Source organism: Echinops telfairi, unplaced genomic scaffold (genome assembly GCF_000313985.2).
Source record: "Echinops telfairi isolate 266 unplaced genomic scaffold, ASM31398v2 ScPeMD7_9;HRSCAF=40, whole genome shotgun sequence".
Taxonomy (NCBI): Eukaryota; Metazoa; Chordata; class Mammalia; order Afrosoricida; family Tenrecidae; genus Echinops; species Echinops telfairi.
In genome coordinates, this window is record NW_022103906.1 from 23,568,826 (window position 1) to 23,588,173 (window position 19,348).

Genomic DNA, 19,348 nt, shown 5'->3' on the forward strand with positions numbered 1-19,348 from the left:
CAGGTTCACGGCAGCTTGCTCTTCAAGGATGGATGGAGACAGGAAGAGAGAGTGCACCACAGGCTAGATTCTTTAAGTCACTCTTGCAGAAAGTATTTTTTTAAATTTCCTTCTAAAATTCAATTATCCTCACCCTGTAATCAGTATCTCCGTTGAGTAAGGGGTGGGAATAGGATTCTTCTCATTTATTGTCCAAACAATTAGAAAGTAATGATATCTCTTGCAGAATTTCCCTCAGAGCCTCTTCATCTTTATAATAACCTGTTATGTGTGTCTTTCTTGAAGTATTTCAGACATTATGTCATCTGTTTGAGGCTCTTAATTCCACCTTGGGTGGCTGCTAGAAACGGTTCATTCCTTAGGACTCCTGTCTTGGAAGTTCTAGGAAAGTAATGAGAAAACCCACTGGAGGGTAAGTCAAACAAGCGTGCTTTTTAGGGCTCTGCGAAGCATGAAGCCCATAAGCACCTATTAGGTTTGTTAAATCTCTACTTAAAACCGAGGTCCCTGAGCAAACCCATGTCTGTTCCCGGCAAGCTGTCAATACTATGCAGAGGGTAATGAGGCATTTATCAAAGGGCCTGCTCAAAGTGCAGGGAGAGTGGGGGGCAGGACAAGACACCCCACCACCGGACCTATCATAGCACTCACTTGTTGTTTGCAACCAGACTAAGTTTAGAGCTGCCAAAGTCCACACGGGCAACCCAAACTGATAAGCTATCAGTAATCCATTAGGGGCACACAATTAATTATTAACATAGCTCCAAATCAAAAGTCCTGACTCTCAATACACACTCACACTCCTTCAGACTGACCGTAATTAAATCCCATCTGAGCTGGGTAGTGGTCCACTACATCTCTCTGGCGCTGAGTTTGGGGTGCTAACTTGATCTACCCTATTTAAAATGCCCCTTTTCCTGGGATTAGCCCACTCTCACTTACTAAGCTCTAAATCCACAAAGCCACTCTCTTCATGAGACTTCCTGATTCTGAGGCATATTTCCCCCACCCTTTCAAACTTTTTTTGAATGTAACCCACATTGAAAACATTTGGCACTACAACCCCAATATAAATTTCAAAAATAACCAGAAAATGCCCTTAGTAGATGCAAGGTCCTGATATTGTTACATTCTTTTCATTTTAAAGAATTAACAGGCCCACTAATGTGATTTCATGATCCATTATTGGGCTTGTGGTTGACAGATTTTCAACATTTTCTATAGTCTATAATAACTATATTATCTCCCCAAAATTATTTTATTTCTTCTCTAACATCCTTGGCATAATGAGTTACACAATGGAATAGTTCCCCACAAGGTCAACAGCTCAAATCCACCTGCAACTCCTTAGGGGAAAGATGGAAGTATTTTGTTCCCATAGAACAGTGGTTCTCAACCGGTGGGTCATGACCCCTTTGGGGGTCACACAACCCTTGACCCTTTCACAGGGTCACCCAATTCATAACAGTAGTAAAACTAGTTATGAAGTAGCAATGAAAATCATTTTTATGGTTGTGGGGGGGATACCACAACATGAGGAATTGCATTAAAGGGTCGCAGCACTAGGAAGATTGAGAACCCCTGCATAGATTCATGGCCTTGGAAACCCAAAGAGGCAGTTCTACTCTGTCCTATGGGTCTAAACTGACTTCATGACAGGGGTTTGGTTTGTAGACTCCAAAGGTTTTAATGTATCTTGAGTACAAGAGACATCTGTATATACCCTGCATTCCTTATCATAGGATTCTGCAGGTGCCAGATTCTCAGTAAATATAGGTTGAATGAAAGAAGGGGCTAAAGCTCACTGCCTAATGTTGGGCAATATTTAAGGAAACTAAGCACAAAAGTCTGACTTTTGTTGTTGTTGTTGCTATTTCCCTTCTGGAAAGACCCACAGCTACTACCCAAAGACAGGTAGTACAATTTCCACAGTGGAGGTGAGCGGAACCAAGTGGCAGCTGTAGAGGAAATAACTCTGGCACCCAGTAGGACAGAACACTGGGAGTATCAAGGATTTTTCAATTATTATTATAAAAGTCACGTTTCCGAGGTCAGGTGTGTATTTCAAAAGGCCTCACTTTGAGAAAGAAGTCAGAGAAAGGTCCCTGGGCTGGAGTCAAGATGGAGGAGTATGTGCGAGAACCTTGCCCTTGGCACATCGTGGATGACTGTGGGGAGCCTTCACCATGGGCACCATGGGTGGTGGTATCTTCCAAGCCATCAAAGGTTTTCGGAATTCTCCAGTGGGGGTCAACCACAGACCAGGAGGGAGTCTGACAGCGATTAAGACCAGGGCACCACAATTGGGAGGCAGCTTTGCAGTTTGGGGAGGCCTGTTTTCCATGATCGACTGCAGTACGGTTCAAGTCGGAGGCAAAGAAGATCCTGGGACTCCATTGCAAGTGGTGCCTTAACAGGAGCCATCCTGGTGCAAGAACTGGACCGGTGGCCATGGTTGGGTCAGCTGCAATGGGTGGCATTTTCTTAGCTTTAATGGAAGGAGCTGGTACCTTGTTGACAAGATTTGCCCCCACGCAGTTTTCCCATGGTCCTCAGCTTGCTGAAGATCCTCCCAGTTGTCGTCAACCCAGTGGCCATCCTCCCCTTTTAGAGATGATCAACAATACCAGTAAGGCCTGCTGCCCCTGGATTTCGGCGAAAGAGCTATAGTTCAAGGACGATTGGGGAAGACCAAATCACAGTCTGTTTTTAAAACAATGGTGGGACAACTACGGCCATACAGGCACTGAGAAGACATTGAGCACCTTTTTTTTCTTTCTTTTTCCTATTTAAAGGAACGTGGGGAGGGGATAAGTATTAAAGGATAAAAAACATTTATTTATTCACACTTGAGATTGCATTTGTGATCAAAATAAATGCCTAGTAGCATAAATAGAAAAATATCTAGGTGCTTAGAAGATGAAGGACCAAAAGACAGATACCAGTGAAACATGACCACCATTTCCTTGGGGACTTCTCTGCCTGGTTTTGTGTGTGCTGTTATTCAAACAATAAGAACTCCTAGAACTTGCTCTTTCTTTAAAAAAAAAAAAAGGTCAGAGAATGGGCAAGCAGCCATGACCATGCATCCAAGAGCTCAGTGTGAGACCAGGGATTCAACATCAGAATAATGGTTGGTATTGACAAGTAAGCAATTCGGTGAAGTAGAAGGAAAAATTCCTTTTCTATTCCTCAAAGTCAGCTCAAAGCAATGTTGGGTTTGGCTAAAGAACTAAAAAGCTACCTTTTTATAGTCTATCAGGAAGTCAGAGAGTCCTGGGACCACTATGGATTAAGCACTGGATTGCTAACTGAAACATCTGTGGTTTGAACTCACCAGCTGCTACCTGAGAGAAAGGTGTGGCAGTCTGCTTCCATAAAGATTTCCACCTAGGAAATCCTATGGGGCAGTTGGATTTGGTTTGAACTAAAAGATCAATGACCAGGTGTAGTATTTTCCTAAGGAAAATTAAGCTTCCTAAGTTTTGGCATAGCTTCGCTAGTTTTAAGAGGATCAAAGAAATGTGGATTTCTATTCTATCCAAAACCATGTCTGGGGGCTCAGGCACTAGCAGTGTCCAACACGGTCAGCAGTCAGAAAACCTTTGTTGCTGTTGCTAGCTCCTCATGGGGATTTGTGGCAACCCCGGGCACAGTGAAACCAAATGCTGCCAGTCCCGAGCCCCATTATCGGTTACAAAGCCCACCTTACACTACTGTTGTGATTCCACTGGCTGGTTTTTGGAAGGCAATGGCCTTCCTTCTTAAGCTGCCATGGTTTGGAGCTCTGCTGGAATCTATTGGATGGCACAGCAACACAAAGGATCCACCAACACATGACTGGATTTTCAGGCTGGTCAGGAACCAAACACAGTTCTCCAGCAGGGAATAAATCTGTGTTTACTCAAGATTCCTATTTCTTCAACTAGACGGTGCTTATCTGGATATAATTCTAGAAAAAAATTCTCCAGTCGTTGTTATCTTGTATGTCTGGAGGGAGCCAAAGGCAACATCTATTGAACAAACGTTAGACCTCACCTTTCCTCCTCCTCTCTTCTCATTCAGAGTTGCCGAGCATACCTCGCCACGCTGCTACTGAGGAGCCCGCAGGCGGTGTTCAACGGGCTGGGCTGCTCACTGAAGGCCAGTGGTTTGAATGCGCCTGCCATTCTACAGGAGCAATACGGAGCAGTGTTATAATGAGCTCTGCTTCCCAGCCTTCAAACCCAGTTCTGCTCCGTGCTAGAGGGTTAAGGAGTTGAAACTGACTCGCTGGCCAGTGGTTTCTCAGTGCTGCAATCCAATCGGCTTGTTTCTGTGAGCAGGAGGATCTGGGGCTTTTAGATGGTCAGTCTTCATTAATTTTCCTATTTTATGAGCCTTCAGATGCTGGTAATAAAAAATTCAGACTAATTCGGTTTGGGGATACCTCCTGGATGGCTTCTTTCCCCTCCCAGTACCCTGTGCAACCAGTGTCGTGCTGCCGCCTCAGCACGGCTGCCAGGGGTTTTCTAACCTCCTTCAGTGCCAGCTCTCCTCACCCACAAAATCTGTAACTGCCGCAACCCTGAGCCCCACAGGCTGGAGGCCGCATCTTCTATCGCTACCCGGCATGAAAATGTGCCCAACTCGACTCTTGTCCCCAGCCGTGGGAGCTGGCTTAGCGTTTCCTTCCTTTCGTGTATCTGGGTACTACTCCCTTCCCGCTTTCCCTTGGTCCCTCCCTCCCTGGCTTCTTTTCCCCCAATACAACTACAAGTTTTCCCCAACATCTTTCTCACGTTGGTCAACTCAGTCTGCCATGCTACCAGAAGTTTCCCTGTTTTCCTCCTTTTATAAAGGGGAAAAGAGTTTGGATAGGAAGTTACTCAGAAGTTTAAATAATGCTAGGTATGACGCCATGTATGGAAAACAGGGTCTTTTCCAGTAATCCCATCACTGAGAAATTAATGTCAGGCTCAGATTTCGAGATGTCCGATCCAAGGGGCTAGTCATTCCTACAATTCCTTTTTGTCTATCTACCAGGTGTAGATAGATACGTCATGTCTGACGTATGACAACAACTCCACAGTAAGTGGGTTCTCATCTAAGTAAATAAACACCTCGTCACTGTCTTGTTTTCGTCTTACCTTTTATTATCTAGTCTTACTTTGTCCTTGGGGGTTGGAAACATTACATATAAACATTTGCAAATGAACATCTGAGAATAACATTAGCAAATTATACACTGTAACACCATATATGTGGCACATAATCCTAATGACATTAAAAACAAAACCAGCCTGTTTCAAGTGTGGTTCATTGTAACGCAAATTCCTCTTGAGTGAGGGACTGTCATATTTAACAAAATGCTGCCCCAGTAAAAGGCCCTGGGAGCAATCTATGGAATTCAGATCATTTCCCCCCTGGAATGAGTTCCAGAAGCTGTGTACCAGGTGTCCTCAAACTGTGGCCCGCAGAGGACATTTATCCGGTCCGCTGGGTGTTTTTGCCCCGTTTGTTTTTTTACTTCAAAATAAGATATGTGCAGTGTGCATAGGAATTTGTTCATAGTTTGTTTTAAAACTATAGTCTGGCCCTCCAATGAGTCTGAGGGACAGTGAACTGGCCCCGTTTAAAAAGTTTGAGGACCCCTGCTGTGTACCATTAATGGTGAACAAAACCCCTTAAGTCTTCAAAGGGATAGCGCTGGTGAGGCAAGCAGCCAGTGTCCTATGAAGGAATTTAAGGGTGCAGATACATTATAAAGTATATGCAGAGACAAGCAGCCTTTTTTTTTTTTAAGAAAAATGTAAAATGCCACTCATGTTGCCTGGCGCTCACTTTAGCTAACAGATGCAGTTGTGAGAGAGGAAAAGATAATCAAAACAAAAACAAATCAAAGTAAATGCATGCAAGTGCCTCATCTGTACCAGAAGTGAGACTGCTAGTCTCTTCTCCATGACCCTTCCTGACCCAGCTCACCATGAGCTCCCTGGTACTAATAGCAGAGCAGCACTTTGCACGCAGAGTGATCAACGAAGGGCTCTAACACAGCGTTGTGGCTGTTGGAAGGAAAAGAGCTACAGAAACAGTAAGTAATGACACTATTTCAAATAAAACTAAACACTTAAACAAATTTGTTTTTATTTTCCACCCAAGACTCATCATTTGACACTAAAACTATAAAACAAGGTATAAAAAAGCCCCAAAATATAAAGCAAAAAACCCCAAACAAACCAGGAATATAAAGTAAAACACATAGATAAATAAATGTATTATATTCAACTGTCACGTTTCTGATTATATATGGGAAAGGGGTATTAGGAAATCCTACTCCAAAAGAAAAATTTTAAAATGCTTCTGAAGAGAATGAGGAAACTGATCTGTTAAGAGACCAGGGATTCAATCTGTTTGATTCAGTGCTTTGTAAATTCCAGGTCTTAGCCTCACCTGTGTCCTACGCTCCACATCCAATCAGAAGCACATTTGAACAATAATGCTCAGGCCACCTCAACCTCTGCGGTAGACCAAAAATACAAAAACGTTCTTGCTTTCCTTTTTCGACAAAATTGTAAGTTAAAGCTTCTCTTCTCATACACTGTCATATAAAATGGGAAGTTCAGCTTCCACACCTCCCTACTGTCACACACACAGAAAAACCAGTATCATAATCAAGATTTGAAAAGGTCTAAAAAAAAGTAACTGACGTTTAAAACCAACAAAGCAAGCTAAGGGACTTGAAGAAAAGCTAAAAGACCACAACACACACAGTTATGCTTCCTAAAACCCAGAGGAATGGTGAGAGCTTGCTAAACTGTAATTGTTGGATTTCGGTAGGAGTGCCACGCTTTCCAGAGCCCATTCCTGGTATTCTTGACCTGGACTCAAGAGTTCCTAGCAGAGTGAGACAACATCCAGGAAGGGGCTATTATGCAAGGAAGATGAGCATACTGGCAAACGTATATAAACAGGAACCAGGTGAAGGGTCAATAAAAACTCACATCATGGCCTGACCCTCCAAGCTGTTAACAGTTTTTTTCCACATAGTTTGATTCTTACTTAAAAAACAACAAACCTGAAACCTTCTTCATAAAGATCAATAACAAAGAACAGAGATGTGTGTGTATTTCCAGAGATGGGAGTAAATCAATGTGGAGTATACACTGCAAAACAAGTGAAATATATTGAAAGAAACTTCTAGATTCTTCCAAATCTAGACCACAATCTCACAGGTGTCAACTGAGGCAAGATTAGTTAGCAAAAACCTATCATAAGCTGATTAACTACGTGTCTTTCAAGCCTATCAGCAATACTAATACCTAGTTGGAAAACTGCTTCACAGATCTTTTCATTGCCATTTCTGATAGCCCAAAGAAGGTCACTTTTCTTTAAGACGTTTCCAGTGACTTCGTTCATTATCACCTCTGGCACAGAACCGGTCGGCTTAGTGAGCACAGAAGATGGGTGCGATGACTGCTCCTGCTGGCTGTGGAGAGGACTAAGTTGCCTACATCCACCCACTCCAACTGCACAGAACTGCACTCCCTCCTGGGCCCTACAAAGGCTACAAGGCAACTTGCAGCTGACTAAGAATGGGGCTTGCTTCTAAGTGATAAAAGGCTTAATGGGGGTGGGGGGGTATAAGTCAACTGAGCTGGAGAAGGGGAAACACCAACACAAACCCCGCATCCGTCTCTGTTGATACAGAAAGAATCACAGCTGAGTTCAGAAGGGTCATTCCCCGACAGGCACACATCCAAGTCAGAGGAAGAACAGGTTCTCGCACAGCTGGATGGCTGGTTCATGATGCAAGATTTGTCCTGACAGGAAAGCTAGCTTGTGGGCATATTTGCAGGGAGCTGGAACTCTGATGGTACCAGGCCAATTCCAGTACATGTGGCACAGTTTGAAAGTCAACCTGCAGGCCAAAAAGAAAACATGATTCTTATCACCTTCTGCCTTCAATATGGGACGTAACGATGTGATATGTACTTACGAATGGCACACTTTGCAGCACACAGGGGACTGAGGAATGCAGGATGTAGCTTTTTGAGAGCACAGTTTATCAGCACAATTGTTTCTATTTCAAAGTTGGAGGGCATGTGGTGATTCCCCTCATTTTTGATGCCCTTGTTTATATATCTAAACAATACCAAAAAAATACACACAAAAAACAATCTCACTGCTATCGAGCCAATTCCAACTCACGTTGCCAGGAGAGATGCTTTTTTACCTCAAGAAAAGGGTGCAGAAAGGTAAGTAACTGAGTACATTATTCATACACAAAGACTTCAAAAAGCCAGTGGAAACGTTCCATTTCTTTTAATTCCATTGTTCCACTAATTCGTTGAAGACCCTCGTATCGCCCAAACTCAAGGGTGCTGGGTCTCTAAGCTGATGGTGTGCCTTACTCATCCACAGGGACGCCTGGGCTCCAGCCAACCTGAAATGTAAGTCTGGACCCTTGGGGATGGGGAGAGTAGCAGTGAGGGGAGTTTGAGCTTCGATATATTTTTCAAACCTTTCTAGTAGTTGAAGTGTACAGCTGAGGTTCACAATCACTGCTCAGAGGCCATGAAGTAACTCTAGGGTCAACGTGCCTGGGGAGGAAGTGGGCCCACCTGAGCCAGGGGGCAGAACTATGTAGGATGAGAAAAAGGAAGTCACTGGCTCACCTCTGCATATGATCGGGGCTCAGGTTTGCAGTGTTGAGAACGCAGACGTAATGTGTAGGAATGCCACAGCCCTGCCGGACATGATGAGCAAGGAGGTAAAAATCCACCCTAGGGAGGAAAAAGTACAAATTCCTGGTACTGGTTGACTTGACCAGCTATAGCTAGAAAAGAATCTCAGGATGATTCTAATCCTTCACCTAAGGCATCAGAGGTTAAGCAACTGGATCAAGGGCATAGAGTGGTCAAGTCAGGATTAGAATTCAGGTCCTCCAGAGCTGAGAGTGGCGATACCGGGAGGGTGGGGTGGAAAGGGGGAACCGATTACAAGGATTTACATAGAACCACCTCCCTGGGGGACTGACAACAGAAAAGTGGGTGAAGGGAGACGTCGGACAGTGTAAGCAATGATAACATAATAAAAATGTATAAATTATCAAGGGTTCATGAGGGAGGGGGAGCGGGGAGGAAGGGAGAAAAATGAGGAGCTGATACCAAGGGCTCAAGTAGAAAGCAAATGTTTTGAGAATGATGATGGCAACAAATGTACAAATGTGCTTGACACAATGGATGTATGTATGGATTGTGATAAGAGTTGTACAAGCCCCCAACAAAATGATTTAAAAAGGAAGAATTCAGAACCTCAAATGCCATGGGCCAATTAAAATTGGGGCTAGCCACTCCACTGGTTGTGTGCTGATGGTTAAGCATACACTATCTTAGGTAAAGAAAGTATGAATACTTAAAGTTTTCTTGATTTTTCAAATTTTGCTTATTTCTTTAAATAGTCAAGTCTCTAAAGATACTATCCATCAACCTCCTCATTCCAAGACTCAGGGCAGAGAGAACTCCTCCAATCCATCTTCCCTGTTTCTGCCGCCGACTTACCACTCACAGCTCGTTATTGTATGGTCTACCACAGTCCCCGGGGCAGGAGTGACAAAGTGCTCGGGAGCAGCCAGGTACATATTGGTGCTGATTTTCTTCTGAACCACAAAAACCACCATCTTGGGCTGATAGTTGTCGAAAGCTTCAAAACACTTCTGCAACTGAGGAATCTCATAGTTGGCAACCGTCTTTAGCTGGCCATCAGACACTCCGTCCCGGTAGACCACGATCTTCTCTGGTAAACAGTGGTTCACCTGAAACGACACCCTGGCTGAGGTAAGTTGTGTGGTTCTTGGGCCAAGCACCACAGTGAGAAGGGTACTGGGAAGTGGCTCCCTTGGCAGCTGAGCCCAAAGCTACTCTATCTGAAGGGCAGAGGTGAAAAGCATCCCATCATGTCTAGACTGCCCCAGGGCAGCAAGGGGCCTGGAACAGCAGAGGTGTTACATGGAAGAAAAACAAGTATCTGTTATGTGCATATGGCTGATCCTCAAACAGTGCTCGAGTTCAAAGGAATGTAGGGCAATTATGGGCTGAATATGTCTTCCTTCTATTTGAATTTTACACTAATTACTGGATAGGCAAAAATCAAGTAACAATAAAGAAATTCTAGCATGACCATGTAGGCTACAGATAAAAATCTGAGGATTTTTACATACAAAATGCAAAGTTCTGACCAGTGTAGAAGGATGCTTCATTAATATTACCCTACAACCTGGTATAGTGTACATTTTTATTGTAACTGAAAAATTACCACACAGTCATGGTAAGTTGTCCAAGGATGCATACACAGATAAATGCTGATCTAAATCGGTTTGACAAAAAAAAAAATTCCTCCATTTAGGAAAAATAATTATGTTATGTCCAATAAGCTCAGTTCCATTTTAAATTACATCTTCCTTTCAAAGTACTTCGGTTTAGTCCAAAGTTATTAAGAAGAGCCAGTTTTAGTTAAAGTTGAGTGCAATCCATTCAAGGGAAGCTTATACCTCCCCTTACAAAGTGTAAACCCTCACTGAATTCCATCTGTACACATTAGTCCCGGCCACCGCACACAGCATCTCCGAGTGCCACATGATTTACCTCACCCTGGCCTACAAGGAAGACCGCCTGGCACAGCTATTACTAAGTGTATATATCAACCACTAAGGGTGACTGCGAAGAGAATGAGGGAGTTAACCAACTTCGTCAGTGTGAAACATACAATCCAGATGCACTGATAATTAGTGACAATTTGAATAAGAAAGTTGGAAACAAAAGGGTGGAGCAGGAGTTGGGCAATGACTTCTTCACTGGAAGTATCTTTGTTGAACAAGCGAACTCGCAGCTACACACCGGAACTTTGTCAAGTGGAGCTCACAGGAACCAAACACACTAGACTGAGAGATGGACAAGCTCGTATTAAAACTTGGCCAGGGGCTAACTATGAAACAGACGACCATTGGCTCATATAGAAGCTCAAGTTGAAGTTGAAGACAATGAAAATAAGTCAACAGAGCCTTGACGATATCTAATCTGAATCTAGAGACCATATCTCAGGGACAGATTTGATACACGAACATGAATGACTGAAGACTGGACTAGTTACAGGATACATCCTATATGAAGCAAACAAAAAGCCATTACCAAGTCAAGAAAGAAAGGAAAAATCAAAGTGAATGTCAGAAGAGATCTGAAACTTGCTCTGTAACAAAGAGGAGCTAAAACAACGAGAAGAAATGGTTAAAAGAACTGAATCGGTCATTTTAAAAGGCAGCTTGAAAAACAAAACACAAAAGCAGTCATAATGAAATGCCGACCAACAGGAGTTAGAACACCAGAGGAGAGGAACACACTCGGCACATCTCAAGCAGAAAGAAATGAAGGGAAAACAAAGCCTCCAGGTGCAATATTAAAGGTATCACTGGGTAAAAATAGTAGCTGATACAGGAAGCATTGGGGGTGGGAAGGAATACTGAGTGTCATTGTATCAAAAAGAACTGCTAAAAAAAAAGGATTGCTCAATATCCAATCATCTCAAGAGGTAACGAACGTATCATCAAGAACTGATATTACTGAAATAAGTCCAAGTTTCACTAAAGGCATTAGAGAAAAACAAGACTTGGAATTGACAGAATACCAAGTGAAATGTTTCAATCAACTGATGTAGCCCTGGAAACATTCACTAGGTTATACCAATAGATTTGGAAGACAGCAACCTGGTCAACCGGCTCAAGAGTTTCATATCTGTGCCAATTCTAAAGAAAAGTACCCCAACAGAAGAAGGAAATTATAGAACAATATTAATAATCACATCAAAGTAACATATTGCTTAAGATAATTTAAAAATGGCTTCAGCAGCACCTCGACAAGGACCTGCCAGAAAGTGAAGTCTGATTTAAATGAACACCTGGAGCATGAGGTACCACAGCTGAGGCCAGGTGGATCTTGAAAACGGAGCAAGCCAGAAAGATGTCGTGTTGTGTTATTGACTACTCACAGTCAGGTGACTGTGTGGAACATAGCCAACTACGGACAGCATTGCAAAGACTGAGACTTCCAGAACAAGTCATTGTACAGAGCTCCAGAGACAGCCGCTTGAACAGAACAGGGACACTGTGGTTTCAAGTCAGGAAAGCTAAGTGTCAGGGTTGTATTCTTTTACCTCGTTCAACCTGTAGGCTGCGAAGATCACCTGGGAAGCTGGACTACAGGGAAGGCTTCGAGAAGGCTGATTAACAACCTGTGATATGCAGGTGACACAGCCTTGTCTGCTGAGAACGAAGAGGACTAAAGAAAACAAACAAAAGATCCTCACAACTGCACCAAGACCTAACATCATGATGGACGAAGGTAAGATGGAAGTTGTCAAGAACTCATTTTACTTGGAATCACAATCAATGCTCATGGCAGCAGCAAACAAAAAATCCTAAGGACATACAGCTAGGAGAAATGTGCTTCATTTCCCTCTGAAGTGTTAAAGAAAAACAATGGCACTTTGCGAACTCAGATGACCCCATCATGGTACTTTCGATCTCCTCATCTGCATGTGAAAGTTGGGCAACGAATACGCAAGACCGCAGAAGAACTGATGCCAGTGCTGGCGAAGCACAGTGAACACACAGATGCCCAAAGAAACCGAGTGGTCTTGGAACACGCACAGCCAGCGTGCTCCTGAGATGCGAGCACGGTGAACTCTATTTCATGTACTATGGGGTGTCAAAAAAGGCGAGTCCCTGGGAATGGACATCATTCTTAGTCAAAAGAGGAAGGTCCTCAAGGGGACAGATGGATACAATGGCGATAAGAATGTGCTCAAAGCGAACAGCAACTGTGAGAATAGCACAGGGTTGGGTGGTGTGTCACTCGATTGTACACAAGGTTGCTGTGATTTAGAGCTGACTCAATGGCATCTAACAACTACACAAACATTTTCATTTCAAACAACTTTTAAGGAAAGCTTTATTGGAATATACTTCACATATCCTACAATCACTCAAGTATATTAAGATTCATACAATCAATTTCAGAACAATTTCTTCTCATACTCATTGTTTTTGTTCCCCATTTTTCCTCATCCTTCCCGGCCATACCTCTAGGCAAATACCAACCCCATTATTGTCTCTATGGATCCACCTATCCTCTACTTCATAAACAGAAAATCATATGAAATAAAAACAGAAAGCAATCAAGCAGACAAAAACCCAACGATTAGACAAAACAGAGAAAGTTCAATTTAAAATAACAGAACATATCAAAAACTGAAACAATTTTAGAATGCATCAAAAATGAGATCAAGTGAGTAGTATATTTTAACCTAACTACATCTGCCACAATTGACTTTACAATGCTGTCTGATAGCAAGGCTGTTCACATCTCTCCATTATGTTCAGAAGGGGTTGCCAGAGGCTTACTCTATCTGAGAATGCTGGCAAATGGGTTTGGGGCTTCCAGTCATACACAGCCATAAGCAAACTGGGTTCTCACAATTTAAGTTCTGATACCATTCCCTCCTTCAGATTTGGGTTTTATTATATTTACAATCCTTGGATCACACAGGCTGGTGTGCTTCTTCCATGTTGACTTAATTGACACCTCACTTAGATGGTTGCTTGTTTGAAGACAAGTTTTTAAGACCCCAGACAATGCTATTCTTTGTGACAGCTGGGCACCATCTGGTTTCTTGTCCACATTTTGCTACAGCATACATATATATCTTCAGTGATCTCTTTATGAGGGCAAGCACTGAACAGGGCCATGTCATAAAAACTACCTATTCTTAGACTGGGGCTGCAATTAAATGCAAGCCCAAATCCATTAATAAATCTTTGCTTTATATGTCTCTGGCTCACTTTAGAGAGATCATTATCATTTTATAATAGAGAACATTATAAATCCTCCTCCTCATGCATAAGGTAATTCTATTGATAGTGTCATTAGTTCAGCTGATGGTATAGAATTCAAAACACTGTCAAATGATAATTTTTTTGAAATAACTACCTATATATTTTTTGGAATTTTAAGTTAGAACTTTTATGTATGTGTGCATACCACTTTTTTGTCTAGTACCTATGCCTTCTTTTTCGGACATCGTGCTTTGGTTGCCTCCCTCTTCCCACAGGATGCAGCCTGCTGGAACTGTTCCCAACTAACCCAAGAGCCTCAGTCTCTTCAGTTGACATCTGGAAATGGATTATTTTTTGCTTTGGGCAGTGTCTTATCAACTATAGGGATGCTGAGCAGCATTCCTGGCCTCTACCAAATAGATGCCAGTAGAAAACAACCTAGTTGTTATAAATGTGTCTAACTATTGCCCACTGAGAAGACAAAATGCCCCCAGTTGAGAACCAATGCTCTAAACAAGGACATATACATGACTCAAGCTAATCCAACACAATGCTTATCCTCTGCTTGGAATCTTACGGGGGTGGGGTGGGGTGTGAGTATTTGGTGTCTAAGTGGCCCAGCTTCTGAAATTCCAGGGAGCCCTGGTAGCATGGCATTGTGGGTATGAGTTGGGCTGTGATCCGCAACTATCAACTCTATTAAAAAATTGGTAAACCCTGAAGCATGAATCTGGAAAGACATGACTTGCTTTGTTGTCCAGAAGCTGAAATAAAAAATAACAGTATTAAATTTTCTAGGCTGTCTACAACACTCTCATTTCATAAATGACAAAACCTTATACCTGGGTAGGGGTCTGAATAGGAGTGTTGTTTTTTTTAAAATAATCATTTTATTAGAGGCTCATACAACTCATCACAATCCGTACATACGTCATTTGTGTCCAGCACATTAGTACATACGTTGACTTCATCATTCTCACAACACCCGCTTTCCACTTGAGCCCTTGGTGTCATAGGAGTGGTTTTCATTTGACCTTTGCCATAGTACAGGGTGCTAAGGGATACCAAGACAAACAAAAATAGCCCTACTGTCAAAGAATTGTGCTTATTTGTCTCAATACCCCTAGCTATGCGTATAATGATAAGGGTCAAGTGTGCAATCAATATGCGCCAAGTGCTTGAGATACCCTTTTATGTATGGGTCCATTCATTCATGTAATAAGTACTTAGTGGTCACCAGATATGTGCTAGTATGCTAGCCTCAGGAAATAAAAAAAACACTTTATGCTACCATTAAAATTCTCATGGAGCTCAAACAAATAGGAAAGGCAAACAATCAACAGTCTTTATTAAGTGAATAATAACATCGTGGATGCTATATATAATCCTCAGTACAATCAACCACAGGAGGCCAAAATAAAGCAGCATTTACCCCAAACAAAGCCAGAAGGCAGGAAAGGGCAAGCAAGAAAGACGAGTAGAAACAGTGAACGCAGAGAGGAAGGGGGACAAGTGCTGTTACAATGAGGGATTGCAACCCATGGTCACAGGAGGAAATCTATGTGTAAATGGGAAACTGATTTGCTCTGCAAACTTTCACCAACAGCACAATTAAAAAATGAAAATAAAATAAAAAGAGCCAGTTTGGAAAGAAAAATCAGAACAGGGAAGATAAAACACATAAAGTCAATTCTCTCAGGACATTAAAAACAACATAATAAGGGTATAAGTAAAATGCTAAGAGAACAGGTAATTATAAAGGATTTGCTCTGTGGAGGGAGAGATGTCAGAAAAGGGCTTAATGAGAGAATCAGTAGACAATTCAGTGAACAAAGATGGTTAAACGAATTTCAGGGCGAGCATGAGCAAAGAAAGGCCTAGATTGTCGCTAGATATTCAACAGGCGGTTGGAGAAGTCAGTTGGGACTAAACTAAAACTGTGGAAGATCTGCTAAAAAGCTGGACTTTATTTATAGATGCAGTCTTGTCACTTTACCCTCACTTCTTATTTATGTAAGCAAGAAATATTGAGCAGTGTGAATGAAGAAACCGAATTTCCTACAGAACTAGTTGAACACCTTCCCTGGGTGAGGAGCAAGAATTAATAAAATATCATTCTTGCAAAGAGACAGACCACACTGGCAAACAGCAGTATTTCATATTAGGAACTATGCAAACACTCTTCTGTCTGGTTGAGGAGTGATTGTGTGTTGGAAGGAGAAAGGTATGAACTATCCCAGAAAAGAAGTGCCATCTGAACTAAAAGCTGAAATCTAATTAATATTGAATCAGGTATTCAAGGGAGAAAAAGAAATCTAGACAGAAATTTTGAAGCCAAATTAAAGACTGTATCTATTCTCTAGATCAGCATTTTCTTAAAAACATTCTATATAATAAAAGTTCTGTTCTGTGAGATGTTCAGAAAAAGATGGTCAGATAAGTTTGGGAAATGTTTGCAATCTATATAAACCCACTCCTCTCTTACTGACATGACTAATTTCCAAAGACCAGGTCGTTATGTAGAAATTGGTGTTATGCAAAACTAGAAAATTATCACATCACCTCACTCCCTCACCTGTACCGTGAACACCTTGCAGGACTTCTGCTAAAGTCACCAGCAACCACCCTCTCTTACTCCCCCAAGTTGCCTCAGAAGATATTTTTGGGGTCAGAGGGCTCCCTGTCCACTGGGTAGGAGGGTCTGGGTACTACATCCAAATGCACACTGCAAACTGAGTTCTTATGCTGGCTCCTCACCCAAGAAACGAATGGCTCTCACTGGGTGGCCCTGCCCCTCAGCTCCTGCCATAGATCAAATCATGCCCCCTAAAACTATGTGTCAACTTGACTGGGTCACAATTCTCTGTGGTTAGGCAGTTATATAAACACTCTGGCAGTTCTATGATCATGTAATCATCCCGCATGATGAGATCTAAGGGGACTGGGACATAGCACCCTTACAAAGGTCATAGGCCAAAACTAAGGAGAATTCCTTAGTGGGCCTGCATCTCTGCCTCCCCTTTTATCTTGCAAGAGACACAAGGGTTTAAAAAAAGAGAGAGATACAAGGAGAAAAGTGGGCAAAGGAGCCTGACTTCTACAAAGACTGAAGAGCCAAGGGTGGAGTGTGTCCTTTGGACCCAAGGTTCCTGTGCCGAGAACCTCCTAGACTCAGGAAAATTGATGGTGAGACACATAGCGATTATCAGGGGATACTGGACCCAGAGATGCTGAAAAAATTCAAGGACCTTCCCCCCAGAGCCGACAAAGAAAGCCCTCCCTCAGAGCTGGTGTGCTAAATTTGGAAATCTACCATCCTGGACAGTGAGAGAAGCAGCTGGAAAGTGTAACGCCATCCACTTGCCGTTCTTTCCACTAGAGCAGCACCGGTGGCTCAGACAGCCCATGCCCCCATGAGAACTGACACGCTAGAGCAGTGTTTCCCAAAGTGAGGGCTCCTGCCTTCCTGGAGGGTGGGGATGCTGGAACAAGCCAGGGGGAGTTGCAATTTTCACATGTATGAGACCATTGAAAATACCGTTGCAAAATAATTGGCTATTTTTCTATTGGCATAATTTCAAAATGTCAGCTAATACGGCAGTTGTTAAGTGAGGAGTAGATGTATTTCTATATGAGATTCACAGTATCTATCAATACTTAAGGGAACTAAGGAATTCTACATTTGGGGGTGGGAGGAAGTACTGAATCCAAGGAATTTCCTTTACACTAACATTGTTTAGCACTACCTTCTTGGCCTTCTAAAAGGAATCCATCATACACAAAAAAATTAGATCCATATGTCACCCACCTTCCAATGGCCTAAGACACTGAGTCTCCAAAGGCAGCCATGTAGATCCTCAGAAGAGCAACACACAGAGAAACTAGCTTGACCACTGTCATCAAGTTCCCCCTGACCAATGGGTCACTTATGAATAAGACTGAATATAATGAAGCACACTTGTTCATTGTGGATGTCAATGACATCCAACGGGTTATGAATAAGCTCCATGACACTGACAGCCACAGGAACACTGTTCTTCATCAGGCCTAATGTTCTGCTGGACCGGCTAAACCAGTGGTTCTCAGCCTGTGGGAGAAAATGTGGACTAAAACTCAAGAGTCCTAGAAAAGAGCAGATTTGGCTGATTGGATACTGTAGGAACCCCGGAGACCGGCGTGGTCCACCAGTCTTTTGGACTGTTTCCATGTCTTTGATTGTCAGCTTTTTAAATTTCCTCTGAGCAAAGTGAAACCAACAGCCGTACCTGAGAAGGCACCTCACAAACTTTTAAGACGCCTGTCACTACCCACCCAATAAGGATGCTTTATCAATGGATCTTAGTGTCCGAGGCTTTGGTCCTGAGCAACCAGCACAAGGAGGCATCCTTTCAAGAAGTGCGCTTATGTCTAATTAGTTTTCATAACATTGTACCTGTTACGCTCTACCCTATTTACCCATGTTTACAGAAAACGTAAATATTCACATACAAACATACAATACCACCTATCTACATTTGCTTATACTCTTTTCCCCTACACACCTATTCAGCCTGTGTCTAATTCATGCATTTCCCCAGTTATGATCATTATTTGATTGTGCACATGAATTATATTTAACTATTGCTTAAACTGTAACACTACTCTTCGTATCTTCCCCAGCCTCCATCTTTTTTTGGCCAACTTCCCTTAATGTATTTTGCCTCTCTTTCGCCAAGTTAAATCAGCTTGACAACTTCTTCATTTGGAAGTTCTGTATCCATACTACTCCTCCTTCTTACGCTGTTGTCTTTGCCACAAATGGTTCTCTCTGGTCCACTTTCTGTTTTACCCAGGGGACTTCTTTATCTCGGTTGTCTTCTGGTTATTGTGATAAATGTTAATATCAGTTATCTGAGGAACTTCCTTCAGTATTTTTTTATCATTTTATTGGGGGCTCGCAGAACTCTTATCACAATCGTAAATGTGTGAAGCACATTTGTACATTAGCTGCCCTCATCATTCTCAAAACATTTGCTCTCCACTTGAGTCCTTGGCATTAGCCCCTCATTTCCCCCCCTCTATCCCTGCTCCCCACTCCCTCGTGAACCCTTGATAATTTATAAAGTATTATTTTGTCATATCTTACACTGTTCGACGCCTCCCTTCACTCACTTTTCTGTTATCCATCCCTCAGGAAGGAGGTTATATGTAAATCCTTGTAATCAGTTCCCCCTTTTGACCACCCCCACCCCGACCCTCCTGGTATCACCACTCTCACCACTGGTCCTGAAGGGATCATCCTTCCTGAATTCCCTGTTTTTCCCGTTCCTATCTGTACCAGTATACATCCTCTGGTCTAGGCAGACTTGTAAGGTAGAATTGGGATCATGATAGTGGGGGGAGAGAGGCATTTAAGGGGCATCTTTGATTTAAGGCATCAAGATGATCTCGGGGGTTCATCAAGCCTCCCTGGCTCCAGAAAATCTGGATGCCATCAGACTG

At 42.6% G+C, this 19,348-nt stretch overlaps 1 protein-coding gene and 1 pseudogene across 1 annotated transcript in view; one reads left to right on the forward strand and one right to left on the reverse strand.

Moving 5' to 3' along the window:
- The first annotated feature begins 2,121 nt into the window (after positions 1-2,121).
- LOC101653478 lies at positions 2,122-2,633 on the forward strand (annotated as a pseudogene).
- Positions 2,634-6,102: 3,469 nt separating this feature from the next.
- PIWIL2 (piwi like RNA-mediated gene silencing 2) overlaps positions 6,103-19,348 on the reverse strand; it is a 76,147-nt gene continuing 62,901 nt past the window's right edge. Inside the window, exons 20-22 of the mRNA XM_004707594.2 lie at positions 9,543-9,796; positions 8,658-8,765; positions 6,103-7,900 (exon numbers count right to left, since the gene is read on the reverse strand). Coding sequence (XP_004707651.1) covers positions 7,744-7,900; positions 8,658-8,765; positions 9,543-9,796 — 519 coding nt within the window. The 3' untranslated portion in view covers positions 6,103-7,743. The remainder of the gene's footprint in view (positions 7,901-8,657; positions 8,766-9,542; positions 9,797-19,348) is intronic.